At 37.4% G+C, this 27,581-nt stretch overlaps 1 protein-coding gene across 4 annotated transcripts in view; it reads left to right on the top strand.

Moving 5' to 3' along the window:
- ANKRD13C (ankyrin repeat domain 13C) overlaps nucleotides 1-27,581 on the top strand; it is a 122,315-nt gene that overhangs the window by 61,888 nt on the left and 32,846 nt on the right. For all 4 annotated transcript variants that reach the window (XR_002824044.1, XM_023731000.1, XM_004369051.2 and 1 more), the window contains 4 exons: nucleotides 497-563; nucleotides 4,497-4,641; nucleotides 11,483-11,614; nucleotides 14,194-14,355. Coding sequence is in view for 3 of the 4 variants with exons in the window: in XM_023731000.1 (XP_023586768.1) it covers nucleotides 497-563; nucleotides 4,497-4,641; nucleotides 11,483-11,614; nucleotides 14,194-14,355 (506 nt within the window). In the remaining variant the exon portion in view is untranslated. The remainder of the gene's footprint in view (nucleotides 1-496; nucleotides 564-4,496; nucleotides 4,642-11,482; nucleotides 11,615-14,193; nucleotides 14,356-27,581) is intronic.

Genomic DNA, 27,581 nt, shown 5'->3' with positions numbered 1-27,581 from the left:
TAAGTAACTAAAGTCACTTATTTGGGATTCAAACTTGAATATCACTACCTAGTTTCAAAAATTGTGCCCTTTCTATTTCATACATTTCTTTCCTGCAGTTTTATTAACTTACATTTAAAGGATCAGATAGGACGCGGGTCCAACTGGTTAACCATTCAGGAGAGTTTTGTTACCAGAGGGCATTGTTCTCTCATCTGTAATAATATCCCGCAATATGTACCCAGGAGTGGCGTTGTATTGACTTTGCTACATTGTATGTGACGAGGGTGGGGGTGAGGGAGATATAGTTTACTATACAGCAGTTACAATTATTTTAAGTTGATCAGAATTGCTTTATATATTATTTTTTATTTGGAAAATACTATTTTACAGGAAAGTATTACAATTCTGGTAAATTAGTGAAATGCTTACATTATTTTTCTTACAATTTATAAGTTTGTAATGTCTCAGAACTTTTAAGTAGTTATTTTTTTGCATTTTCTTTTTAAAAATACAGTGCCTTTACTTTCCCGAATTCTGCCTTCTGATGCGTGTAAAATATACAAACAAGGTATCAATATCAGGTAAGATGATTTGATTCTTTTCTGAGTAACAAATTGAGATTTAGAGGAAGCTGCTTTCTATAATAATAGCTTATGCTTGGATGAAGTGTTTTATAATTTTAAAATGCTGTAATATATTCACAATGTATTATCTCATTGGAGACATACTACAGATAAGGAAACAAAGGCATAAAATTTTGACTGAAGCAAAGATCTTATTCAACTACAGACTGTCTAGAAGGCAAACGGTGAAAATCATGGTATAATACTAGGAAGAGTTAAGATGGTCACATCCCTGATCCTGGATTTATTAAGGAGTGAGAGACTCATAGGGAAGACCCAACTCTTGTCCCTTTTTTCCTCCTCCTCCTATACTCTTCCCTCCCGTATTCATCTATCTATGCATCCCACCATTCATTTATTCAGTTTTCTGTCCGTTCTGGTGAGCAGTTTTAATTTTTTTCCATTCCCTTTTTATAACTAAGATTGATGTTTGGATCTGATGGGAAATTAATCTATTTATTTTACTCATTTTGGAATTTTATTTTTTATTCTTTATATCTTTAGCTTTATATTAGTACATATTAGTATATATTAGTACAATTATATAAAATATATATGTGAGTGACTATGCCAATAATACATTTATATTAGTATTTTTATAAATTATATATATATGTATATTTATATATAGCTCCAGAATTTTACTTTGGATATGTAAGGCTCTAGAACTAGAACTAACTTGAAAGATTATCTCATATAAACTCTTCATTTTATAGATGAGAAAGTTCAGAGAGGTGAAGTGAGTTTTTACAAGAGCATACTGCAGATCAGTAGCTGAGCCAGGACTTCTGACTTCCAGTCTTTTTTCCACCATGTTACAAAGCAGAAATTTTTAAAAAATTAACTATGTACGAGAAGATTTATTATACAGTATGTTGAATTACAGTGAAGAGGTAACTTTTAGTTGGAAGCAAGTTCTAGGATAATTATCCTCATGCAATAAAACTTGATTAAGGTAGAAGTTTCTGAGTTTTTTGTTTTTAAAAATAACCTCTTCGAGTGTTTCTCATTATGAAAGTGCCTGTGGACATATAATGCATGTTTATTATCGAAAACTTGGAAAATGAAGAAAAATAAAGAAGAAAATTAAGTAGGAAAGGATTTGATAAGGATGTAAACTTAATTCAGCAGCCTATTTTTAGGGGTATATTATACTTTCATCATTAAAACCGTTAGTATGGATGTTTGCCAAAGATAATAGACAGTTTTGAAGAATGAAAAAATAGTACTACCTTCTATGTGTTATTTTAGTTCTTTTTGATTCTTACATTTAGATTTTACTTAACCTAAATTTCTTTCTTGTAAAAAATGGATTCACATTTATACATAGCTTTTAAAATTAAATGATCTGATCACATTACATAAAAATCATAGATAATAAAACCCCATAATGGTTAAAACAGGGACACAAGAATAAGAACCTAGGGGAGAATAAGTGTATAAGGGAATGTAGATTAAAGAGAAGCTGCTGGGCCTCTTGTCAGCTGAGGATGAAGACGGCAAATCATTAAGGTTTACTTTTATCTCATGTCAGCCATGTGATCATTTAGTATATCATCTCTGGTGTCAAGGAAAAAGTAATATTTCAGTAGAAATAGGAAAGTGAGCGGCATTATGTCGAGAGTACTAGCATGAGCATTTTCATTATTAATATTAATAATTATGAAGTAATCTACAGCCACTGATTGAAATATTCATTGCGAACTTTGCCTCATTTCAGGCTTTTCCTGTCTCAAAAGAGAAAACAAAAAACCCATTGCTGTCGAGTCGATTCTGACTCATCGCGATCCTATAGGACAGAGTAGAACTACCTCATGGGGTTTCCAAGGAGCAGCTGGTGGATTCGAACTGCTGACCTTTTGGTTAGCAGCCGAGCTCTTAACCACTGTGCCACCAGGGCTTCTTCCTGTCTCAAGGGAAGGCTATACTTCCTTTTTTCAGTGTTACTTAGCATTTTTCAAGCTTCTAAAAGGAGTATTTTCTATTAAAATCTTTCCATTTGTATAAAGAACTTTTTGTTCGTCATGGCTCATTGCATAATAAAAATTAGAAATATTTTGGCTCATAGGCTCAGAGCCAAGGACTAATTATAATTAGTACAGTAACATACCATCATGATAAATTACATCATTTATAAGGCATGTATGATATAGCTTACTAGGCCATTTAATGTCTGGGACATTGCAGAAGCTGTATTAGATAGTCTTTCAGTTGCAAATTATGGAAACTCAGGTGAAATAAAATTGACTATAATAATTCATATTAACTGGGAAGTTTCTGTGACTGATTTTAGGTTTGGCTAGGTCTAGGAACTCAAATGTCATCATGTCAGCCTGTCTTTATCTTTCTTTGTCTCTGTCTCTCTGTGTATCTCCTTCCTCACTATTCCCAACCCCTACCCCTGTCAACTCACCACTACTTTCACCTAGGATGGGCAAGAAGGGAGTGGAGGCAGAAGACTGCTATGGCCTATTTCCTCTTTTATGTGGAGCATAGAGTTCCTTAGTAGCTGAAGCTTGGAGCCCAAATAGGCCACTTACTATATAAAATAATCTGTTCTTTTTGATAATATCAGGAGACCACATCTTATAGAGATAGGGAATGAGGCCCCCTCCCCTTAATGGCATTGTTTTCTCTTAGACCACAGGCACAATCCATAGGCCACACGCATCAGCCATAGGCATCACACCACTGGGAGTGCACCAGGAGATAGCAGCGGGCAGGGTCCACACATACAGGAATCCATGAGCTGCTTTTCATTCTGAAGAGATGTATATATTTTATATGGCTTAGAAAAGAGTGCCTTAAACATAGGGTAAAAGTTAGCAGTTGTGGTGATAAATTATATGTAACCCTAGCATGTTAGATATGTTCCATTTCTCATCTTTTCCTGTTTAGAGAAACCAAGAATGCCCTTGTCCATGATGAGAACTGAAAAACCTGTAAAGTAATGAGTTAGCTGCATTAGAAACTCTTAAGTAGCCAGGGTGGATCCCTCACAAAGTCTTAAAGGAACTTTCTGGGGCATGATCAGTATCTGACTGCTGGGCCAACCAGTTTCTTGGATTAAGAACTATGTGTTTTGAGCAGCAGTCAGTTAAGGTGATCCTGATCTGGTTATCTACAAAGCCATGTGTAAGACTGAAGCACTTCAGGGACTTGTGAATTTTTTCATTCCTGTATTTTCCCAAATTACAGCAAGTAATAATTTATGGAATGTTATTTGAGATCAGTTCATTGGGCTAGATCATGTCAGGTGTATGTTACCAGAGAGCACAGTAAACACACAAGCATGTGAATCCATGAGTATTTGGCACAGAAATGATCCATAACATTTTCAGACTGTGGAGATGTTGGCTGGAAAGAGAATGCTAGTCTGAATCTGGGAAGTCAAGTGGTTTGTCAGGTTGAAGGATGATACAAGGTTTGGTACCGAATAGTTAGGCCTAAGGCATGGATCAAAAGGGCAGTTCTAAATCCAAGAGTGTGGTCCATCCATTGCAGTACCCCTCTTATCCTTTGCTGAGCTATCAGCATGTCTTAAAGGGATCAAAGACTGTTAAATAGATCTGCTTTCCTTCTGAGGTAACTTTTATTGAGTAGCTATAGTAAAGAAAATGGCATACTTCAGTAATGGGGAAACTTTTTTTTCTTGCTGTTATAATGAAGTATATGTTCAGAAAAGTGAAATATTGGTAAAAATGGAAGAATATATTTAAATATTATTTTGGTATTTTTTAATAAACTATTTTAAGTCTAGCTTTTATCTATAAATTTGACTTTGACATAGTATTAGCATCTTGGTTTGAGTTTAGAAGGAAGAAAGCTTTTTAAATTATTAATGGAGTTTTATCCAAATTTTGTCAGTTTCTCATCTACGATTTTTCACAGGCTTGACACAACTCTCATAGACTTTACTGACATGAAGTGCCAACGAGGGGATTTAAGCTTCATTTTCAATGGGGATGCGGCACCCTCTGAATCTTTTGTAGTATTAGACAATGAACAAAAAGTTTATCAGCGAATACACCATGAGGTGAGCACGTGTCTTATCAATATTCCTCTGAATGGTTAAAAGAATGACTATGTATGAAGCCAAGCCTCAGTGTACAGGTTTCCCTGCTATCCGAAAGTTGATCGTTCCTCTGAAACTTTTAATGAGCCGAAGTAGCATAATGTGAAGTAATTATCATTAATTTATAAGGAAAAAAAGTTTGAGCGTTCCCAGACCCAAAAAATAACCCACTAGTTATACCAAATAACACATAAAACCCAGGTGGCAGCTACAGAGGATGGTCCCTGTGGGGCTGTGGCCAGGGAACTTGTAGAATGCACCCAGGGGCTGCGCAGCAAGAGGGAGGCAACCACCGCCGCCTCCTCACTCCGTGGGAGGATGAGGAGCTGGAATAGGAGGAGGAGGAGGGGGCGGCAGCCAAGGAAGGCGAGAAGGAGATGGTGGCTTTGCGAGAGGAGCTGCTGGACTTTCTGACCAGGCTGCCCCTTGGCCCCGCCGGCCTTGGCTGCAGCGCCGTGGACCACGATTTGGATCTGCTGCCCACTTCGGGCACTTTGCGCTTGGAGTTCCCGGACTACTGCACCTACGAGGTTACCGAGATGATTGAGGGGGACTGGCACCCAGCTAGTATCACTGACCTGGTTTTCACCTACTAAGTCCATCATCAGTGGGGGCGTACAGGCCCCCAAACCAGCTGTTTACATACAGGAACGCTATTTTCCGCTTTTCGTCTTTTTTTGTAAGGAGATCTGTCTGACTGGAGTGAAGATTACTCTTATTGAGCAATGGGGAAGTAGTTTATGGAAGGCCTTAAAAGCCAGGTAAGATAACTTAGGATTCTTTGCAGTTGGCAACAGAGAATCATAGATTCTTAAACAAGGTATTGGTTTGATCCAAAAGTAATTTAGGGGAACTGTTCTTACGTATTTATTTCACTTTCCTTCCCTTCCTCCCTTCCTTTCTCAAACGTTTATTGAGGAAGCTTCTAAAAGCTAGACACTGCTAGGTGCTATAAGTGGTGTTATTGTAATAATTGTTGTTGTTGTTAGATGTCATGGCGCCATCCTCACAGTAGTTGCTGTGTTTGAGCCCATTGTTGCAGCCGCTGTGTCAGCCCATCTCATTGAGGGTCTTCCTCTTTTTCACTGACCCTCTACTTTACCAAGAATGATGTCCTTCTCCACGTACTGGTCTCTCCCGATAACATGTCCAAAGTACTTAAGGGGAAGTCTTGCCATTCTTGCTTCTAAGGAGTATTCTGGCTGTACTTCTAAGACAGATTTGTTTGTTCTTCTGGCAATCCATGGTATATTCAATATTCTTCACCAACACATAATTCATATGAATCAGTTCTTCTTCGGTCTTGCTTATTCATTGTCCAGCTTTCACATGCATATGTGGTGATTGAAAATACCATGGCTCGGATCAGGCATACCTTAGTCCTCAAAGTGACATCTTTGCTTGTTAACACTTTAAAGAGGTCTTCTGCAGCAGATTTGCCCAATGTAATACGTCATTTGATTTCTTGACTGCTGCTTCCATGGGCGTTGATTGTAGTTATAAAAAACCAAAAAGCAAACCTGTTGCTGTCGAGTCGATTCCGACTCATAGCAACCTATAGGACAGAGTAGAACTGCCCCACAGGGTTTCCAGGGAGCAGCTGGTGGATTCAAACTGCCGATCTTTTGGTTGTGGCAAAGTGGTTAAGAGTGCGGGCTGCCAACCAGATGGTCAACAGTTTGAATCTACCAGCCGCTTCTTGGAAACCCTGTGGGACAGTTCTACTCTGCCCTGTAGGGTTGCAGTGAGTCGGAATCGACTCGACAGCAACAGGATTGTAGTAATAGCATGTATTAATTATTATCATATATTAAGCATTAATTGCCAGCATATTGGGACTGTGTTTTACAGCTCTTCTCATAAGTCATTAAATATTTAAAATAATCTGTCAAAACTAGGTAGTAGTATTATCTTCATTTTACACATAGGAAAGTTGAGGTTTATAGATGTTAAGTAACATCTCCAAGATCTCACAGCTGGTATACAAGATGAATTGGAAAAGAAAGAAATTAGGAGTAGGAAATTATTTGAGAAGTTTTTAGAGTTACCCAATTGAAAGGTAATGATGATCTTGACTAGGATGGTATAAGTGAATCAAGAAGAAAGGAAAATTATGACATACTTCTCTAAGAATGAAATAATAGGATTTGCTGATAGTTTGGACATAATGAACTAAGAATAAAGATTTAAGGGTGAGTTTAGTGATTCTGTCTTGAAGAGTGGGATAATAGTGGTATCACCAATAGAACTGGGACATTTGGAAAAGGAAACAGGCTTCAGATTTTAGATGATGTTCATTTTGGGTCCATTGCTAAAATCATTGTATGTGTTTCAGCCTTGTCTTTGTAAGACTTCCCTGTAGTTATTTGCTATTATTGTAACTCAGTTTTAGAAACTTTTAATTTGAAATTGACCAATTGTTGTTTTCTTACATTTTTCTTTCTTACTCTACTTTGCTTTATTTTTTTTTCTCTGCCTACTTCTTAAATATTGGTGTATCCTTGATGTGATTCTCATTTTTACAAACTACCAGAATAATTTCTTCCATTTCCCAGCTTTAACTACATCCTGTATGTTGGTGATTCACAAGTACGTATTTGCACAACAGATTATTATTCTGAGAGGAGACCTCTTTATTTATATACATCATATGCATTACTTAACCTCCGCATATGTTCTGTGAAAGAGGACATTACGTGATTTGGACTTCGTGGGAACACTTCGTCCAAATCATAATGCCTGAGGTCACATGGCTTGTGTGGAGCTGCCGGCCTGAGCCTAGGCGACTGCTGCTCTCTGCCCTATGCTCTCCGTAATCATGTCCCTCTCCATGGGCACAGTGCTCCCAGTTGGGAAGAGGGGTGGAGGAGTGTTTGTTCCTGATCCTGTGGTGCTGGTGCCGCTTCCCCCCTTGGGCTGTTGCAGCGGTGGGGGCTGGAAGCTGAGCTCAGAGCGAGGGTGTGCAGCCCTGTTAGCTGAAGGAGCTTCCACCCTGAGATCCCCCACCTTCACTCAGCGTGGATAGGGGTCCTAGGTGTGCACACCTTCAGGAGGCCTCGGGGAAGATGGTGGCCCTAGGGGACAATCAAGAGTCCCCTCCTGCCCCGCCCCCTGTCAGTCTCTCTTCACTGGCTACACCTCCTGGAGCCCACCACCACCATGAGGCCCTGCTCCACCTCCGTGATCATCAACATGACACCCCCCACCACCTTCCGCCCTGATTTGTTCTCCCAGCCACAGCCAGAGGAGGAGCTGTCGGACCTTGATCCCCAAAATGTCTGAAGTCGAGAGCTGGAGAAACACCCCCGGCCTGATTCAGAGTCGGAGCCTGAGAAGGCTCAACTGTCTCCCCAGCCAAAGGTTCCTGAGGTGGGGGTAGGCCAGGACGCAAGGGTGCTAAAGAGCCTACTGAGGGCACGTCCTTGGAGACCCAAGTATGGGTACAACTTTGGCCGTGAGGCTGGACCCTGCATGCAGAAGAGACGCCTGGTGCATGATGCTCCTGCTGCAGCGAGCCCTGGGGGCCTGAGGCGGCCCCAAGAAGGCTGAACTGGGCAGCGGCTTTGGCTTGAGTGTGGCCTTCAGGGACTGACTGGGTGGTACGCTGGGCCTGCTGTGAGATGTGCCACAGCTGCAGGAGCTTCAACTACAACCCCTTGCTGCTGAAGCACCATCACATCCTCATGGGTGAGAAGCCCTACGTGTGCCACGAGTGCGGTAAGGCCTTCAACCGCAGGTCACACTTCATGCAGCACCTACGCATCCACAACTGGGAGAAGCCCTACAAGTGCGGCCAGAGCTTGCAGCTTATCCAGCACCAGAGGATCCACTACCCGGGGTAGGCAGGGCAGCCAGGCAAGGCGGAGAGGACCACCGGCCTAGGTTAAGGCTTCAGAGGGAAAGGCTCCTGCTCGCCCATCCTCCCACGCAGCTGCCCAGCTCCGCATGCCAAGTCTCCAATAAATCCTTCCTGGTTGCTGGAAAAAAAATCTTGCAGAAGCGCGGGCGTATATGCGGTGGGACGTTGTTCCAGTGGACATTGTACTCCGCACACCTGTATATCTGAATACTCAGCTCTTTGAAACTGAGCTGTCTTTTCCCCATACCTACCCTTTTTTCTGCTTGCTTTTTTATGGAAGACATCATTCTTCATTCAGCCAGAAAAGCAGGAATTATTTTTGACATATTTTCTTGTACTCTATGTTACCTGATTAGAGAACATGTCTGGTCATTTCAGTTTCCTTAATGTCTTATAATTGCCGTTTTTTATTCTTTTACTACTGTAATTTAGGTATCCATTATCTCCCAACTGAACTGTTGCATAAGTACTATAAATGATCTTCCTGGTTCCTTTCTTGTTTGGTTCCAAATTACTGTACATATTGGAGCCAGATTGAACTTTAAAAGGAAACTCATGGAGCGCTCATGACTTAAAGATACTTTAAAAGCCTAAAGGTTAAAATCCAGACTCCGTAGTATGGCATGGTTCCTTTTGTGATCTGGCTTGTGTTCACTTTTCCAGCCTTTTTCTTATCTTGCTATTTTAGATACCCTTATACTGAACCCTTGCCAGTTTGTCACATGTGCCTACCTATTCAGGGCTTCATTCCTTTTTTTTTTCCTACTTCCTAGAATCTTCTTCTTATACCCTCACACCTATTGGGTACTTAAATTTCCTTCCCTGCCAGGTAAAAGTGACCATTATGTTTTTTATGGTACCATAAAATCTGGACCCATACAGCTTTTAATGCTATGTTTGTTTACATAGCTTCTCCTTCTATTAGACTAAGTTCCACAGGGCATGGGGTTCTTTTAGTTGTATTCTCTTCAGTACCTAGTATAGCACCAGCATGTTCTAGACCAGGGGTCAGCCAAGATTTTCTGTAATGGGACAGATAGTAAATATTTTAGATATATTTGCAGACCTTTGTCACAACTATTAAACCCTGCTGCTATTAGCATAAATGCAGCCATAGATAATATGTAAATGAATGAGCATGGCTATATTCCAATAAAATTTTATTTATAGAAACAGGGTAAACTATGGCTTGCTGGCCATAGTTTACTGACCCCAGTTCTAGACTGTGATATATTTACTAAATAATTTGACCTATTGCATATCAAATGACAATAGGGTAGCTAACTAGGCAACAGGTGAGTTGAAAATATGGTGCTGAAAGAGAAACCAGAGATTAAGGCTAGTAGCGGAAGTATTAGCTGATGTTGTAGTATTGGTGAGATCACCAAAGGACTGATATTTAGGGTAGTTGTGTGTATTTGTGTGTGTATTTTGTCATGCCTAAGATACAAAAAGCTAGATTTTGAGCAGTAATCCTCAGGACAGGAAATACTTGTTATTTATCCTAATATGCATATGTAAACAATAACTGTTCAGTAAATGTTTGTTGAATGAATGCAGCTTACAGCAGATCTTTTTCAATGATGTTGTTAGGAGATGGTCAGTCTCTGATTTTTATGGAAGAGTTCTGTCCCAAAAGTTTATTTGAAAGTAGGGTATTTGGAACTTAAAGCAAACTTCTTCATAGATGGTATTATACGTAGTGTTCAGTTCTCAAGCTAATCCATAAAATCCCAGTTAATTTATAATGTATTTAAAGTATAATTTTTAATAGTCCGTACACCCTAATTCAGCCAACATTTTTCTTCAGAAAATTGTATTCAGAATTAGTTTGGGTTACCAGGAATACATTTTCACCTATTAGTGCCTTAGCTCTAATGTCAGGATTGTCAATCCCTCACTTGTAATGGTGGAGGAAATGTATCAGTCCCAAGCCTTTGCTGCTGTTTTCTATAGATTCATAGGTTCAGGAAGGGAGTATATCTGAATGAAAGTTTGGTGGTGAAAAATAGAAAATGATGGGGGAATAGAGCCTCTAGCCAGTTTAAGCCCTATGGACAGTTCTCATTTCCCTCATCAGCTCTCCAGATTCTGCCTTTTCTTCCCCCTCTTCCAGGGTCCTAAAAATTAGTTACAGTGTTTCTCCTGGCCTATTATGAAATAGAACTGAGTATTATACCTGTTCACATTACCTGTCTGTAGATAATCATTTATTCTTCTGTCCTTGAAGCAAGCACAAAGCTGCTTTTCTTTTTCTCCCTCATCTCACAAGTAATTGATCATTTATTATGTGCCAACACTAGGGAATATGTAGAGGGTAAAAATGCTGAAGTAAGGTAACTTGTTAAATTTAAAAATGTGGGTTGATAGTCTTCCTTTCTGTAAGGAATACAAAGAAAATCCCCCCCCCCACTCCTTTCCTCACCCTTCTCCTCCACTCCTCTCCCCTCTCTTTTCACTCAGAGCTTATTTGGAAAAGAAAGGCTCAAATGATGATGGTGGGTCTTTGGATTAAAAAGAACTAAAGTAAGATTTACCTATGTTTAAAAGCAAAATCCCACATAGGTATTTTGTCTCAGGTCTGTGAACTTAATTCTTAAAGTAATCTTTTAAAATTGTTCTGTAGACTATGTATTTCTCTAATGGTTATCTAGTATTGTTTCCGTTACATATCTTTAACGTGTAAGAGTTCTGTATTTCATGTGTCCTGCTTTATGGATTCATAATCTTTTAAAGTAAATAAATTTTTAATTTATTTGAGAAGATACTATATATGAAGTTTAAATTTCTGTAATTTTTATAGTAAGTAGCACTTCACATTGTTTGGAATCTGTCTTTTTTCTTTTTTTGAAATCCGTAACATTTTACTTGTTGATGTTTTCATATGTAGCATAAAAAAACCTACATTCATGTATTTAACTTTTGCCCTCACCTCCACCCCAGGAATCAGAGATGGAAACAGAAGAAGAGGTTGACATTTTAATGAGCAGCGATATTTACTCTGCAACTTTATCAACCAAATCAATTTCTTTCACACGTGCCCAAACAGGATGGCTTTTTCGGGAAGATAAAACAGTATGTGCAAATCTAGACTTTCAAACTTAAAAATTTGTTTCATATTTAATGTCACCAAATAATGTGATGAAAATATTAGAAGAAGTAGCTTACTGAATTGTCTTCAAGTAGTTTATTCTCTCTTCCTTGAATTATAATCACAGTTCAGATAGATAGTTACAATGGTTAGGTACAGAGTTGGGACATATTCTTAGAAAAGTTAGACGAGAGAGTTTAGCTCATATGAATTCTATGCTGAGAAGGATTCTTGTTGTCAGTTGCCTCGTTATTATACAGGAAACAGTGTCTTCACATGATTCCATTACAGTTCTGATGTGCCATAAGAAGACCCCAAGGAGGAATGCACTTGAATTTATTTCCTTGGACCTTTTTGTATCTCTACTTTTAGACTTTTAAGCCTTTTATTTACTCAGTATCTGTTTGTCAGTATCGTATGTATATGATTCAGATTAAATAAACCTACATTTCTACAACTCTTGTTAAGTTAAATCACAGTGGAGGTTTCCCCATTAGTGAATTGTAAAATCTTTCCATAATTCCCGTTTTATCTGTCAGTAGCAGGTTATTTAAGACTGTTCTAAAATATATTCATATATTTTGAATTCGATGTATGAAGAAGCATTTTTATAAAATTTTAAAGTCAAGAATAAGTAACCACATCAAGTAAGGGCCAGAATTTATTGGTTTAAAAAATTATTTTTGATACACACAGTAAGTTGACATGAATATATTCCCGATGAAAAAACAACCTTATACATAAAACTAAAAAGTACCCCTAGACCACTACCCACAATCCTAGTGCCCCTCCCAGAAGGTTATCAGTTTGTATATCCTCTAGGCCTTTTGTATGATTTACATACGTAAATATATATCCATAGTAATATGTAGCTTTTTTTTGTTTTTGTTTATTTTTCCATAAATGGTATCATGTTTTATCTATTATTTTACAACTGGCTTTTTTTCTTTCTTTAGTACATCTTAGAAGCCTTATCAGTATATATAGTGTTACTTTATTCTTTTTAGCAACAGCATAGTATTCCATAGTATGGATATACTATAATTTATTTACCCTATTTCTTATTTGTAGACATTTAGATTATGTCCAGTTTTTTGCCATTATAAGTAATGTTGTGTTTACCATCCTTTTACACACCTTTGCATTAGATTTTATCTGTGATAGAAATGGAATGGCTGGGTATAGAGAATACACACTTAAAATTTTAATTTTTATGATAATTCTTAATGTTTTTTCATTATAAAGTTTGAGAAACTGATAATTACCAACCAAGTATCTCCTAGCCACAGAAAAATTCTGACTGTGAGATTTAGGCTCATTAAATTTCCTCTCTAAGCCTATTTGGCAACAAATGGCATTATAGGATTCCCAGTTGTGAGATCCTACATTGCAATCCATTTGTTGGCTTTGAAGTCTTACTTGTTTGTACTCTATTCTTCTGGACAGCATTAGATGGATCACTTCGAGAGAAGATAAAAATTGAAACTGCTATTCATCTAGTGCTACTGCTAAGCAGCTTAAAGCTCTTGAACAGCATCTAGGTGATCTTCTTAAATCTTTGACAGGTAAGGAGGGAGTCAGTAATGCTTATGGTTCCCATTTTGTAGGTAGAAACAAATGCAGAATTCTTTGCTTTCTGGTAATCTGTACGGAGGCTACTGAAAGCAAGGTAGACTTGGACACAACTACAAACATATCGTTTTGAAATGCCAGAAAACAGCAGCAGGAGGATAATGAAGTGATTTGCAGGCTGATAGAGATGGAAGCTTTTCAGTGAAGTTATTGATCACTTTTATTGATCACTTTTTTTTAAGTAAAGTATTTCAAACTCTTAGCATCTGTAGGTCTGAAAAATGTTAAGGTTAGTGTTGAAGGATTAGAAGGACTTTACTGAAAGAAAATAACTATTTTCTTGATATCCTTTTTACCACTTGGGTTTCCTGATCCCCAGCACACCTCCTCATCTGTAAATTTAAATACTTAATGATATTGGTGAGGAAGACTGCTCTCTTGTTCTGCCTTCTTTGTTGAAAGCATAACTATAACTTGAAGTTTAGTCCTGTTAGAGAATATTCGAACAGGTAATTAATTGTAATTGTTCTAGAGATTCCTATGTAACTTGGGCCATTTATTTATTTTTATTCCATATTTTTTTTCTATCTATAAAATGGGAACAGTAATTATCCCTGACCCCTCCTTATTACTCATATTTCACTATCAGCTTAATATTTCAGATAGCTTTGTGCTCTTTGGGAATAGATTCTAAAGGAATATTATGTGATATTTTTGTTTAGTTGTAACTCACTTGCTGATTGATTATCATACTTCTTTGTGAATTTAAAATTTTCCTTTAAAATTTGAAGTGTAAAAATGTATATGTGTATATATTTTTCACTTAATAGGATGTATAAATAATTTAATAATTTCAAGTACCAAAGGGATATGTCTTTTTACCTAAATGTTACATGTTTATGGAAAAATATATTACCTTGAAACTTTTTTTTTAATTTAAAGCAAACTTACTTTAAATTTTATTGTTTTGAAATATTTGATTTTGTTTTAGGAAAGAGTAGGAAACTTTTTGGCAGACTTTTATCTCGTGAATGGACTTGTTTTAGAATCAAGGAAAAGAAGAGAACACCTCAGTGAAGAGGATATTCTTCGAAATAAAGCCATCATGGAGAGTTTGAGTAAAGGAGGAAACATAATAGAACAGAATTTTGAGGTATAATTACTTTATAATTTTTTTTTCTTCTAATTTATAATATTGTAAGGTGAGGGGATAGATTTCATTCAGTGCAGTTTTATATCCATACACTCACAGGTTTTGTTTACTATGATTACCTTTTATTTTTCTGTGGATCTTTACTGATGTCATCATTATGGAAAAAAAGAAAATGTGGCCTTTTGTGATTTTTTTGTGAGTCAGTTTTTGATCTTTGAGTCTTCGTTTATTAATAAATAGATTAAAGTCATTTTATAAACATGAAACCCAGTAATTGTTAATCCATGTCTTTGCGTATATCCTTCCTGCTTTACCAAATGAAGCCTACTTCTTTGAAGGCCCAGCTAAGGCTCCACCTTCTTTCTGAAGTCATCTCTAGCTTATACCTTCCCATATATTTATTTTTTAATTTAGCATGTGTTTATTGAGAATATACTTTATGCAAAGAATTGTATGAAAATAGGGAAAGAGAAGGGAAAATTTGGAAATACAAAGATATATGAGATATAGTAACTGCTCTTAAAATCTTATTCCCTAATAGGATGAATAAGATGGGTTCTTAAATTTATTTTTATTTTGACACTTTTAGATTTATAAAAAGTACAGGTTAGTACAAAGCATTCCTGGGTACCCTTCACCAAGACTCCCTAAATGTTAACATTTTACCACATTTGTAAATGTAAATCACAGTCGTAAGATTAAAGGCTGCTATGTAGTATGGTCAAGGAGGCTTGAATTCCTTGAATGTTTAGTCTCTACTATGGTATTGTGCCAGATTATATGTTGTAGGGATGGACACACTTTCCAGAATAGTGTGCCAGATTCCAACTAATTCATGATAGTACTGTGTGTGCTAGGAAACTATTTTCTTGTTTTGAAAGTTCATGTATTGAATGCATCAACAATAGTTTAGTTAAATAAGTACAGTATCTAAAGTGTTTAAGACGTCCTATTATGGTAAATGTTTACGTTAAAATTGTAATCATGCCAGTTTAGAGTGAGCCTGTCCCCTTCCTGCCAAATTTATTTGCACTTCTCTCTCTTTTTTTTTTTTTGGCCTTGGGATGTAGCCTCACCAGACTGCTTTATCCAGAAGCCCCTTGTATTTACTGTTCTCTTGGTCAGTAGGAAATATAGGATATGATGTACTCAGGAAACAGAAACAGAGATGACCTTGAGAGAGGAATGGGAATGTTGAACTCAATCTTTGTCAAAGCCTTTACCGCTTCCATTGCTGACCAGACAGAAAGACCATCTCTTTGTAATTCTATTGTGATTTAAGTTTTATTAGTGTTCTTTTAAAAATTATTTTGTTGTTGTGATGGTTATTGCTGCCTTTGTTTAATTTTGGCAGCAAACCATTTTGAGATGAGTGCGTAATTTAAGCAAAACTTTATAACATGGGTTGTTTGTCAGTTGTTTCTAATTGTGTGGTATATGCATGTTTAAACTTAAATTAGACAACTTGATTTCTTTAAGGGCAGAGATTGTGCACTTGAATTGTGAGAGGGGTCTTTAATATTTTAAGTAGCTATAGTTTTTCAAGTTAAAATTAAAACAGCTTAATCCCAGATAACTATATAAATAGAACAAAATAATATGAATTAAATAATGACGCTTTTAACTTCTAATCAGAAATTAGACGGTTCCTTTGTGAGTCATAGCACATTGAACTTTATAGTGTTTGATAAATATTTTAGAATCAATTTATCAATTTCTACTAAAAGAAAACCCTGGTGATGTTTTGATTAAGATGGCATGGGGTCTAGAGTTCAATCAATTTCTACATGAAAGTCTGCTGGAATTTTTTTTTTTTTTAATTAACCTTTTTCTTTTGAGATAATTGTGGATTCACAAACAGTTTTAAGAAATAATACAGAAGAATTTCATGTAAGGTTCACCCAGTTTTCCCATGGTAGCATATGGCAAAACTAGTACATCACAATCTGGATCTTGGCATTTATAGTCAAGATACAGAACATTTCCATCACCACGAGATCTCTCGTTTTCCCCTTTTATTTGTTGTGTGCCATCCAGTCGATTCCGACTCATAGCAGACTCATGAGTCTTAGTTAGCTAGTGCTGATATAACAGAACTACCACAAGTGGATGGCTTTAACAAACAGAAATTTATTCTCTCACAGTCTAGGAGGCTAGAAGTCCGAATTCAGGGCGCCAGCTCTAGGGAAAGACTTTCTCTCTTTGTTGGCTCTAGGGGAAGATCCTTGTCTCCTTTCAACATCTCTGGGCCCAGCTTTCCTTAGAAGTCTCCATGTGTCCTGGCATCAATCTTCCCCTGGGTCTAGGAGGTTCTCAGTGCAGGGATTCTTGGTGCAAAGGACGTGCTCTGCTCCCGGCTCTTCTTTCTTCGTGGTAGTATGTCTCTCTCTCGCTGCTTGCTTTTCTCTCGTTTTATCTCCTGTAATATAAAAGGTGATGCAGGCTACACTCCAGGGAAACTCCCTTTATATCAGATCATGGCTGTGACCTGTGTAAGTGTGTTGCATCCCATCCTAATCCTCTTTAACGTAACTTAATCTGGCCTCATTAACCACAGGCAGAGATTAGGTTTTACAACACATAGGACAGTTACTTCAGATCACAAAATGGAGGACAACCACACAATACTGGGAATCACGGCCTAGCCAAGTCGACACATATTTTAGAGGGGACACAATTTAATCCATGACACCATGTGACAGAGTAGAACTGCCCCGTAGGGCTTCCTAGGCTGTAATCTTTACGGGAGCATATCACAAGGTCTTTTCTCCTGTGGAGCAGCTGGGTTGATTCAAAATGCCAACCTTTCAGTTAGCAGACAAGCACTTTAACCATTGTGCCACCAGGGCTCCTTTCTCCTTTTATAGGCATAGCTATTTTCCCTTCTCCCCCGTCCCTTACCCCTGGCAACCACTAGTCTGTTCCTCCATTTCTTAATTTTGTTGTTTCAAGAATGTTATATAAATGGAATCATATAGTATATAACCTTTTGAGTTTGGCTTTTTCTTCATTTGGCATAATTCCCTGGAGATTCATTCAAGTTGTTGCATGTATCAGTAGTTTGTTCCTTTTGTTGCTAAGTAGTATTCCATTGTATAGGTGTATAGGTGCACTATAATATGTTTAACCATTCATTTGTTGAAAGATAATTGGGTTGTTTGCTTTTTGTTTTTGACTATTATGGATAAAGTAGCCACAAATATTCCCGTAGAGGTTTCTGTGTGAACCTAAGTCTTCATTTCTCTGAGGTAATTGCCCTACAGTGTAATCTTTCGGTCATATGGTAGTTGCATGTTTAGTTTTGTAAGAAACTGCCGAACTGTTTTCCATTTTACATTCTTAAGAGCAATGTATGAGTGATCCAGTTTCTCCTTATCTCTAGCATTTGGTGTTGTCACTATGTTTTATTTTACTCATTCCTATAAGTGTGTAACAATAATCTCATTGTAATTTTAATTTTAATTTCCCAAATGGCTAATGATGTTGAACATCTTTTCATGTGCTTATTTGCTGCCATCTTTATATTCTCTTTGGTGAAATGTCTTTTTCCCATGTTCTGAATGGCTTGTTCAGTTTTTGACAGTTGAGTTATGAAATTTCTTTATATATTAGTTCTTTGTTAGATATGTGGTTTGCAAATATTTTTCCCACTCTGTGGATTCTTTTCACCTTCTTTTTTTAATTGAAAAAATATTTTTATTTAATTAAGATATGTAATTTCCAATAGAAATGTGCTTTTTATACTAAATATTATTGTTTTGGGCAACCTTATGAATGTCAGAGTAGAACTGTGCTTAGTTTTTTTTAAATAATATTTTATTATGTTTTTGGTGAAGGTTTACATAACAGTTTAGGTTCCCATTCAACAATTTCTACACAGGTTGGTCAGTGAGATCTGTTACGTTCTTCACAGTGCATGAACATTCTCATTTCTGTTATGGTTGTTCCATTTCCATTAATTTAGTTTCCCTGCCTTCTTACATTCTCATCTTTGTTTTAAAGTAATTGTTGATAGAAGTTCTTTTTGTTGTCATTCTTTTTTCCATTTTTAAAAATGTTTTACTGTGTTTCACGTGAAAGCTTACACAGCAAATTAGGTTCTCGTTTAACAATGTTTGTAAAAATTGTTCTGTGACATTGGTTACAATTTTCGTAATGTATCAGCATTCTTATTATTTCCATTCTGTTTGTTCTGTTTTCATTGGTCTACCTTCCTGGCCCCTCCTTTCCTTCTTATCTTTGTTTTTGGGTAAATGTTGACTGTTTGGTCTTGTATAGTTGGTTGTTTAAGGGATCATATTCCTCACAGGTGACATTGTTTATTTTATAAGTCAATCAATTATTTGGCTGAAAGGAGACCTTCTGAAGTGGCTTCAGTTCCATGTATTTTATGTATTTTCAGTTCCAGGGCATTTTAGGGCAGTAGTCTCAGACAGCAACATGCTGTGGTTCATGGGGGCTATTAGTCCTGTGGACTAGTTTCTTCTTTCAGTCTTTGGTTTCCTTCATTCTTTTACTCCAGACAGGAAGAGACCAATAGTTGTATCTTAGATGACCACTCACAAGCTTTTAAGACCTCAGACACTACTCACCAAACTAGGATGTAGAACATTATCTTTATGAACTATGATATGCCAATTAACTGAGTTGTCCCACGAGACTATGGTCCCAAGTCCTTTAATCCAGAGAACCAATCCTGTGAGGTGTTTGTATATGTGTAGGAGGTCTCCGTAACTGTACCCCCTATGTGCTTTACTGTATATGAATGTATATGTTGCACACCCAAACATGTATATACTTATACCTACAAATATACTTATATATGCACATGCATGTACTCACATACACCTTCCTATACACATATAGGAGCCCTGGAGGCTCAGTGGTTAAGAGCTTGGCTGCTAACCAAAAGGTCAGCAGTTCGAATCCACCAGCTGCTCCTTGGAAACTCTGTGGGGCAGTTGTGTTCTGTCTTATAGGGTCACTATGAGTCAGAATTGACTCAACGGCAACGGGTTTGGTTTTGTGTTTTATAAACACGTAATATACATATATACCTCTGTAACCACACATGTATTTTTTGGTTGTTATTACTGTTGCACAATTGTGTATGTTGTAACAGTTACCATTATTGTCCTTTATTCTTGTGTACCTCTCAGTGTCTTCATTTACCTTGGTCAAGTTGTGCTGACTTCCCCCATATTGTGTATTGCCTTTCCCATCACCAGAAATAACAATGTCTGTTATCTAGCAGTGATTCCCTCTCCCTACCCCTCCTATCCCTGGTAACCACCAAAAAACATTGCTTTCTCTGTATATACCTATTCTTGACTTTTTGTAAAAGTGAGACCATACAATATTTATCCTTTTTTGGTGGACTTATTTCATTCAGCATAATAACTAACCTCCAGGTTTATCATGTTATAGGATGTTTTGTGGACTCATCATTATTCTTTATTGTTGTGTGATATTCCACTGTATGTATGTACCATAATTTGTTTATCCATTCATCCACTGATGGGTATTTAAGGTTGTTTCCATCTTTTTTCACTTGTAAATAATGCTGTAGTGAACATGGATGTACATATGTCTATTTGTGTCACTGCTCTCATATTTCTAGGATATATTCCTAGAGTGGGACTACTGGATCACAAGGTATTTCTATTTCTAGCTTTGTGAGGAAGTGCCATACCGTTTTCCATAGTGTTGTACTATATTTCAGTCCCGCTGTCAGTATATAAAAGTTCTAATCTCCCCACAACCTCACCAGCATTTGTTGTTTTCTGTTTTGTTGATCAGTGCCATTTTTGTAGGGGTGATACGGTATCTCATTGTAGTTTTGATTTGCATCTTTCTAATAGCTCATGATAGGGAGCATCTCTTCATATGTTTGTTGGCCACCCGAATGTCTTCTTTGGTGAAGTGTCTGTTCATTTCCTTTGCCCATTTTTTGATTGGATTGTTTGTCTTTTTGGTATTGAGTTGTTGAAATTTTCTATGTATTTTAGAGATTAGACCCTTGTCAGATATGTCATTGCCAAAGATTTTTCTCAATCTGTAGGTTCTCTTTTTGCTTCTTTGGTAAAGTCTTTTGATGAACGTCTAAGTATTTAATTTTTAGGAAGTCCTGGTTATCTCATTCGTCTTCTGTTGTTCATGCATTTGTAGTTGTGTTTGAAAGTATATTTATGCTGAAAATTAGGACCGCTAGTTTTGTCCCTGTTGTTCTCTTCCTGGAACTTTATAGTTTTAGCTTTAACTTTTAGGTCTTTGGTCCACTTTGAGTTTGTTTTTGTGTATGATGTGAAGTATGGATCCTGTTTCATTTTTCTGCAAATGGATATCCAGCATTGCCAGCACTGTTAGACTGTTTTCTCCCCATTGAATGGACTTCGACCCTTTGTTGAAGATCAGCTGCCTACAGATGGATAGATTTACTTCTGGGTTCTCACTTCTTTTCTGTTGGTCTCTGTGTCTGTTGGCCTCTGTGTTGGTTGTTGAACCATTACCAGGCTGTTTTGATTACCGTGGCTGTATACTAAGTTTTGAGATCGGGAAGTTGCTCTTCTTCAATATTGCTTTAGCTATTTGAGGCCTCTTTCCTGTCTATATAAAGTTGGAGATTAATTTTCCTGTTTGATTAAAGAAGTTTGTTGGGATTTGGAGCAGGATTGCATTATATCTATAGATCACTGTAATCACTGTGAGTAGTAGTGACATTTCACAATGTTACATCTTCCAATCTATGTGCATGGAATGTTTTTCCATTTATGTAGGTCTCTTCTGTTTTCTTGCAGTAGTGTTTTGTAGTTTTCCTTGTATAAATCTTTTACATCCCTGGCTAGATTTATTCCTAGGTATTGTATCCTTTTGGGGGCTATTTTAAACGATGTTGTTTTCTTGATTTTCTTTTCAAAGTTCTCCTTGTTAGCGTTGAGGAACACAACTGATATTTTTGGTTTGATATTGTACCCTGCCACTTTGCTGAACCCTTCTGTTAGTTCCAGAAAGTTACTCTCTGGGATTTTCCATGTATAGGATCATGTCATCAGCGAATAGGAATAGTTTTACTTCTTCCTTTCCAATTTTGGTACCCTTAACTTCCCTTTCTTGTCTTATTGCTCTGGCTAGGACTTCTGGTACAATATTTAATAAGAGTAGTGATAACGAGCATCCTTGTCTTGTTCCCGTTCTCAAGGGAAATATTTTCAGTCTCTGTCCATTGAGAATTATGTTAGCTGTTGATTTTGCATATATACCCTTAATTATGTTGAGGAATTTCCCTTCTATTCTTATTTTGCTGAGAGTTTTTATTGGGAAAAGGTGTTGAATTTTATCAAATGCTTTTTCTGCAGCGATTGAGATGATCATATGATTCTTTTCCTTTGTTTTATTTATGCGGTGAATCACGTTGATTGATTTTCTAATGTCGAACCACCCATGCATCCTTGGTATGAATCCCACCTGATCATGATATATTATTTTTTTTTGATATGCTCTTGAATTCTGTTGGTTATAATTTTGTTGAATATTTTTGCATCAATATTCACGATGGATATTGGTCTGTAGTGTTCTATTTTTGTGGTATCTTTGCCTGGCTTTTGTATCAGGGTTATACTGGCTTCATAGAGTGAATTAGGGAATATTCTTTCGTTTTCTATGTTTTGGAATAGTTTGAATAGAATTGGTGTCAGCTTTTCTGAATGTTTGGTAGAATTCTCCAAGTGAAGCCATCTGGGCTGGTGCTTTTTTTTGTTGGCAGTTTTTTTAATGACCTCTTCAATTTCTTCTTTTGTTATGGGTCTGTTCAAATTTTCTACCTCAGTTTGTGTTAGTTTACGTAGGTAGCATGTTTCTAGAAATTTGTCTGTTTCTTCTAGGTTTTCAAATTTGTAGGAGTACAGTTTTTCATAATGTTCTGTTATGATTCTCTTTATCCCAGTTGGTTATGTTGTCATGCCACCCATTTCATTTCTTGTTTTGGTATTTGCATCTTCTCATTTTTTTCCTTTGTCAGTTTGGCCAGTGGTTTGTTAATTTTATTCATCCTCTCAAAGAATGAACTTCTAGTCATACTGATTTTTTTTCTGTTTTCTATTTCATTTATTTCTGCTCTGATGTTTGTTAATTTCCTTTCTTCTAGTAACAATGTCTTCTTTTACTCTTTTCTATTTTTCCAAGTTGTCAGGTTGCATTACTGATTTTGGACCTTTCTTTTTGGATGTATGCATTTATTGCTATAAATTTTCCTCTGAGCACTGCTTTTGCTGTGTCCCAAAGGTTTTGGTATGTTGTATTTTCATTCTTATTTGATTCTAAGTATTTTTTAATTTCATTTTTGATTTCTTCTATGACCCAGTAGTTTTTAAGTAGTGTATTATTTTGTTTCCAGGTATTTAATTTTTTTTTCTTGTTTTTCCTGCTATTGATTTCTAGTTTTATAGCGTTATGGTCAGAGAAAGATACTTTGTTTTATTTTGATGTTTCTGGATTTATTGAGGCTTACTTTGTGGCCTAAAACATGGTCTCTTCTGGAGAATGATCCATGTGCATTGGAGAAGAATGTGTATTGTGCTGCTGTTGGGTGGTGTGTTCTTTATATGTCTGTGAGGTTGAGTTGGTTAATTGTGTCCTTTAGATCTTCTGTATCTTTGTTGATTTTCTTTCCTGTTGTCCATCATCAAAAGTGGTGTGTGAAGTTTACTGTTATTGTAGAACTGTCTATTTCTCTCTCCAATTCCTTTATAGTTGGTTTTATGGATTTTGGAGCTCTGTCATTGGGTGCATAAATATTTATTGTTGTTATGTCTTCTTGGTGAATTGACCCTTTAATCGTTATATAATACTTGTCTTTGTCTCTTTGGTAGATTTTGACTCAACGTCTATTTTGTCAGTAATATTACCATTTCTACTCTTTTGGTTACTGTTTGCTTGATATATTTTTCCTCCTCCTTTGATTTTTAACTTATTTACATATTTGTATCTAAGATGTGTCTCTTGTAGACAACATATTGATAGGTCATTTTTTTTTTTTTAATGCATTGAGCCACTGTCTTTCTCTTCACTGGTGCATTTAATCCATTTATATTCACTGTAATTATCTGTAGGTATGCATTCACTGCTGCCATTTTATTATACTTTTTTGTGATGTTAACAATTTCTTTGTTCCTCTTAATTTTCTGTGCTAAGTTTTTGTATATGGATTTTCTTTTCCTGTTGTTTATTTTATTTATTTATTTATTTTTTACTGAGTCCTTTTGATTTTCTTCTTTATTTTGGTGAGTAGTTTCATTAATTTTCTCTGTGGTTACCCTGAAATTTACCTTCATCCTCCTAAGTTTAAAACTGTTATATCTTGAAATTGCCGTGATTTCCTCTCCATATAGAAGTTCTATAACTAAACCATTTATTCCCCCTTTTGTTTTGAAGTTGTCACCATTTACAGCTTAACGTTTCTGATTCCTTGTAATCAGTTTTGCTGCTTTATTTTATTTTTGTGAAGTCTTTATTTAGGTTGGTATCTCAGTGATACTGTAGTGTGTCTTTATCTCACGTTGTTGTCTGATACCCTTGGTTCTCTGTCCAAAGGACTTCTTTTAATATTTCTTGTAAGGCTGGCCTGGTTTTTTACAAATTCCCTTAATTTCTGCTTATCTGGGAATGTCCTAGTTTCGCCATCATTTTTGAAAAACAATTTTGCTGAATTTATGATTCTTGGTTGGCAGTTCTTTTCTTTCAGGATTTTATATATGTCATCCCGTTGCCTTCTTGGAGCCATGGTGGTGCAGTGGTTAAGAGCTATGGCTGCTAACCAAAAGATTGGCAGTTCAAATCCACCAGCCACTCCTTGGAAACCTTCCGGGGCAGTTCTGTTCTATGAGTAGAATCAACTCAATGGCAGTGGTTGCTTTGGTTACCGCCTTCTTGCCTGCATAGTTTCTGATGAGAAAGCAGTACTTAGTCTTATTGGTGCCCCTTTGTAAGTGATATTTTGTTTTCCCCAAGCTATTCTCAGAATTCTTTCTTTGTCTTTGGTTTTGGGAAGTTTGATTATGATATGCCTTGGTGATTCCCTTTTGGGATCTATCTTGTATGGGGTTTGTTGAGATTCTTGGATGGAAACGTCTTCTTTCAAGATAATTGGGAAATTTTCTGCCAGTGTATCTTCAGAAAATTCTCTCTGTACTTGTTTTTTCCTCCTCCTCCCCTGGAATTCCTGTTACATGTAAATTATTTCTCTTGATAGTGCCCCACATAACTCTTAGGCTTTCTTCATTTTTTTTTTTTTTCCTGATTGTTCCTCGAACAAATTAATATCAAGGGATTTGTCCTCTGTTTCAGTGATTCTTTTTTCCATTGATTCATTCTACTTCTGTGTCCTTCCATTGAGTTATCTGTTTCTGATATTTTATTGTTAATCTTCTAGATTTCTAGTTGTTGTTTTTGTATGGTTTCTATTTTTTTATTTAGTTTGTCATTTTGTTCTTGTATTGTCCTGGTTTGTTCTTTTTTTTTTCTGTGGTTTTCTTGATCTGTTTGAGAAGCCTAAATACAAGTCTTTTGAGTGCATTATCAGGTAGTTCTATTATCATTTCTTCCTCTGGAAGCTTTTCCATTCTTTAATTTTATTCACTTGTTTGAGCCACCTTACCCTGTTTCTTCATACGATTTGTTATTGTCTGCTGTCTACAAGGCATTAAGGTGTTAATTTGTTTATTTATATATTTCTTTATTGATTGTACATTTGTTTGTTTTGTCCTGATTTTTTTTTTTTTTTTATATAGCAGGAGCTTTATGTCTTCTTTTTCTCTTTAGAATGTCTTTGTCCCTTTGTATTAATATTTGTTGTTTTGTGATACTGTACTGATGTGTGTATGACCTTGATGGTGTCAGTTAACTGCGTGTGATTTCCTCTCAATAGTGTGTATGGTGGGTCACACCCAGGTGTAAGTCTTGTGTGGTTAGGCTCGTATGTCTCCCTTCAGAGAATTGAGTGGAGATGGGAGAATAGGTTCTTTCTCTAATGTTGGATGACAAGTATTAGGTGGTCAGGTTTCCTCCATAGCCCTTGTTGGACTGTGGGATCCTTCTGGGTTGGTGCTAGCAGATAGTGCGTCCTCTGGAGGTCAGGGCAGGACATCTCCATAGCCACTGTGAGGCAGTGTTACCAAAATGGGCAGGATAGGCCCTTTGTACATGCATGAATGGACATCTCAGTAGGTGGTGGGAGATCAAGGGGTTTCAGTGCTTGTGCAGTCGGCTTGCAGGAACTGTCTGGGTATGGGATGTGTGTTGTTACATTTGGGCAGATGTTGGATGATGGCACTAGGATCTCCTGCTCATTGATTGGCAGAGGTGCACATGGCACCTGTTGGGATGTGACGGGTTTTGCTGATGAGGTGATGTGCCTGTCTGGCCAGTACCAGGCATAGGTGCGTTCTCGCCAGTTGCTGGGTTATTGGTATGGATGCATGTTGCTGGTCACCAGGTGGTTGAGGTGGGGGTGCATGGGTCACCAGTCACTGGGCAGGCTACATGTGAGCTTGCACCTCCAGTTGCTGGTGGCGAGGGGGCTCACACCCTGGTTGCTGGGTGGGTGAGGTGGGAATGCGTGCCGATGGTTGCTGGATGGGTGGGGCGGGGGTGGGAATTTGCTGCCGGTTGCTGGTCTAGCAGTGTGGGAGTGCACACCGCCAGTCACTGGGCAAGCAGGGCGGGAGGGGAGGCCCAGGCTGGGTGGGCATGCACTGCTGGTTACTGATCTGGTGGTGCAGAAGAGTGAGCTGCCGGTCACTGACCTGGAGGCATGGGAGTGCACAATGATGATTGCTGGGCAAGTGGGGCAGTGGGGGGGGGGCACCATTGGTCACAGGAAGTGTGGGGAGTTGAGGGGGTCGTGCTCCTTTGGGCACCAGTGTAGGTGCCAGGGCACTCCCCCTAGGCTGCAGCTAGCAATTAGAACATGGCCCTGACCAAATACGAAGAGGGGAGACTGCCTAGAGTTTGGTATGTTGGGGGATCTCCAGCTTCCACTGTGTGAATCCACTACTCTGTGGGTGCTACCCACCCAAATCATCAGGTACTGCTACTAGTAAGTAGTCCTTCCCCTAGTTTCTGGCTCCCTGTCTGCTCTGGTTGCCAGGATCCCTGGAGTTCTCACACACTCTCTGTCCTTAGATCTGGTTTATTTTCTGCTCACCTTTCTTCTCTCCGGGTTTGTCTACACAGAATCTCTGTCTCCTGTTGGGAAGTCCGTGAAGTTAGCTTCTTGTGTTCCTCACTCGGGAACGCTGCTCGCTTTTCCTCAAGATGGCTGTGCTGCGCTGGGCCAGCTAGTGGGACGTCTACAATCCATAAATCTCCTTGTTTGCTGTTTTCATTCAGTTTCTTCTTCCATTTGATGTTTGATCTAATTCTTGATCCTTCTGGGTTCCAAGATTGTCATCCATATCTGTTTCACTTGGTTTCTCGGGTCTTTGCTGTAGGGGGATGACATGGTGTGTCTCACTAAGCTGCCATCTTGAGTTGTCTTCTCTTTTCATCCTCTCAGCTGGATGTTTTGCAGAGGAAAGGTTTTTAATTTGATGAGGTCCAGTTTATCAATTTTTTTTCATGATTTGTACTTTCGGTGTCAAGTCAAAGACCTTCTTGCCAAGCTTCAAGTGCTGAAGACTTTCTCTCTATTTTTCTTCTGAAAGTTTTATAGTTTTACATTTCAGTTCAAGATTTACTTTGAGTTAATATTTGTTTAAAGTGTGAGGTTTAGGTCAAAGTTTATTTATTTATTTTGTTTTGGATATCCAGTTGCTTAAGCACCATTTTTTGAAAAGGCTCTCCTTTCTCCAGTTTGAATTGCCTGTTGGGATTTGTATTGGCATGGCATTGAATCTATAGATCATGTAGGGAGAATTCATGTCTTACCTATAGAATCTTCTGATTCATGAACTTTTAGGTCTTCTGTAATTTCTCTAGAAGTGTGTTGTAGTTTTCAGTGTACAAGTCTTATACATATTTTGTTACATTTTGCTCTAAGTATTTAATATGTTAGATGATACTGTTAATGGTATTGGTTTTAAATTTTTAATATCCAATGTTCATTGCTGATATATAATAATACAGGTTGAGAAAGTTCCCTTTCATGTCAGTTTACTGAGAATTTCTAATTTTAATGGATGTTGACATTTATTAATTGCTTTTTCTGTATCTATTGAGTTGACCATAATATT

This window comes from Trichechus manatus, unplaced genomic scaffold, assembly GCF_000243295.1.
Source record: "Trichechus manatus latirostris isolate Lorelei unplaced genomic scaffold, TriManLat1.0 scaffold00003, whole genome shotgun sequence".
Classification (NCBI taxonomy): Eukaryota; Metazoa; Chordata; class Mammalia; order Sirenia; family Trichechidae; genus Trichechus; species Trichechus manatus.
The sequence above is the reverse complement of the archived record's forward strand: the minus strand, read 5'-3'. Positions and strand labels throughout refer to the sequence as shown.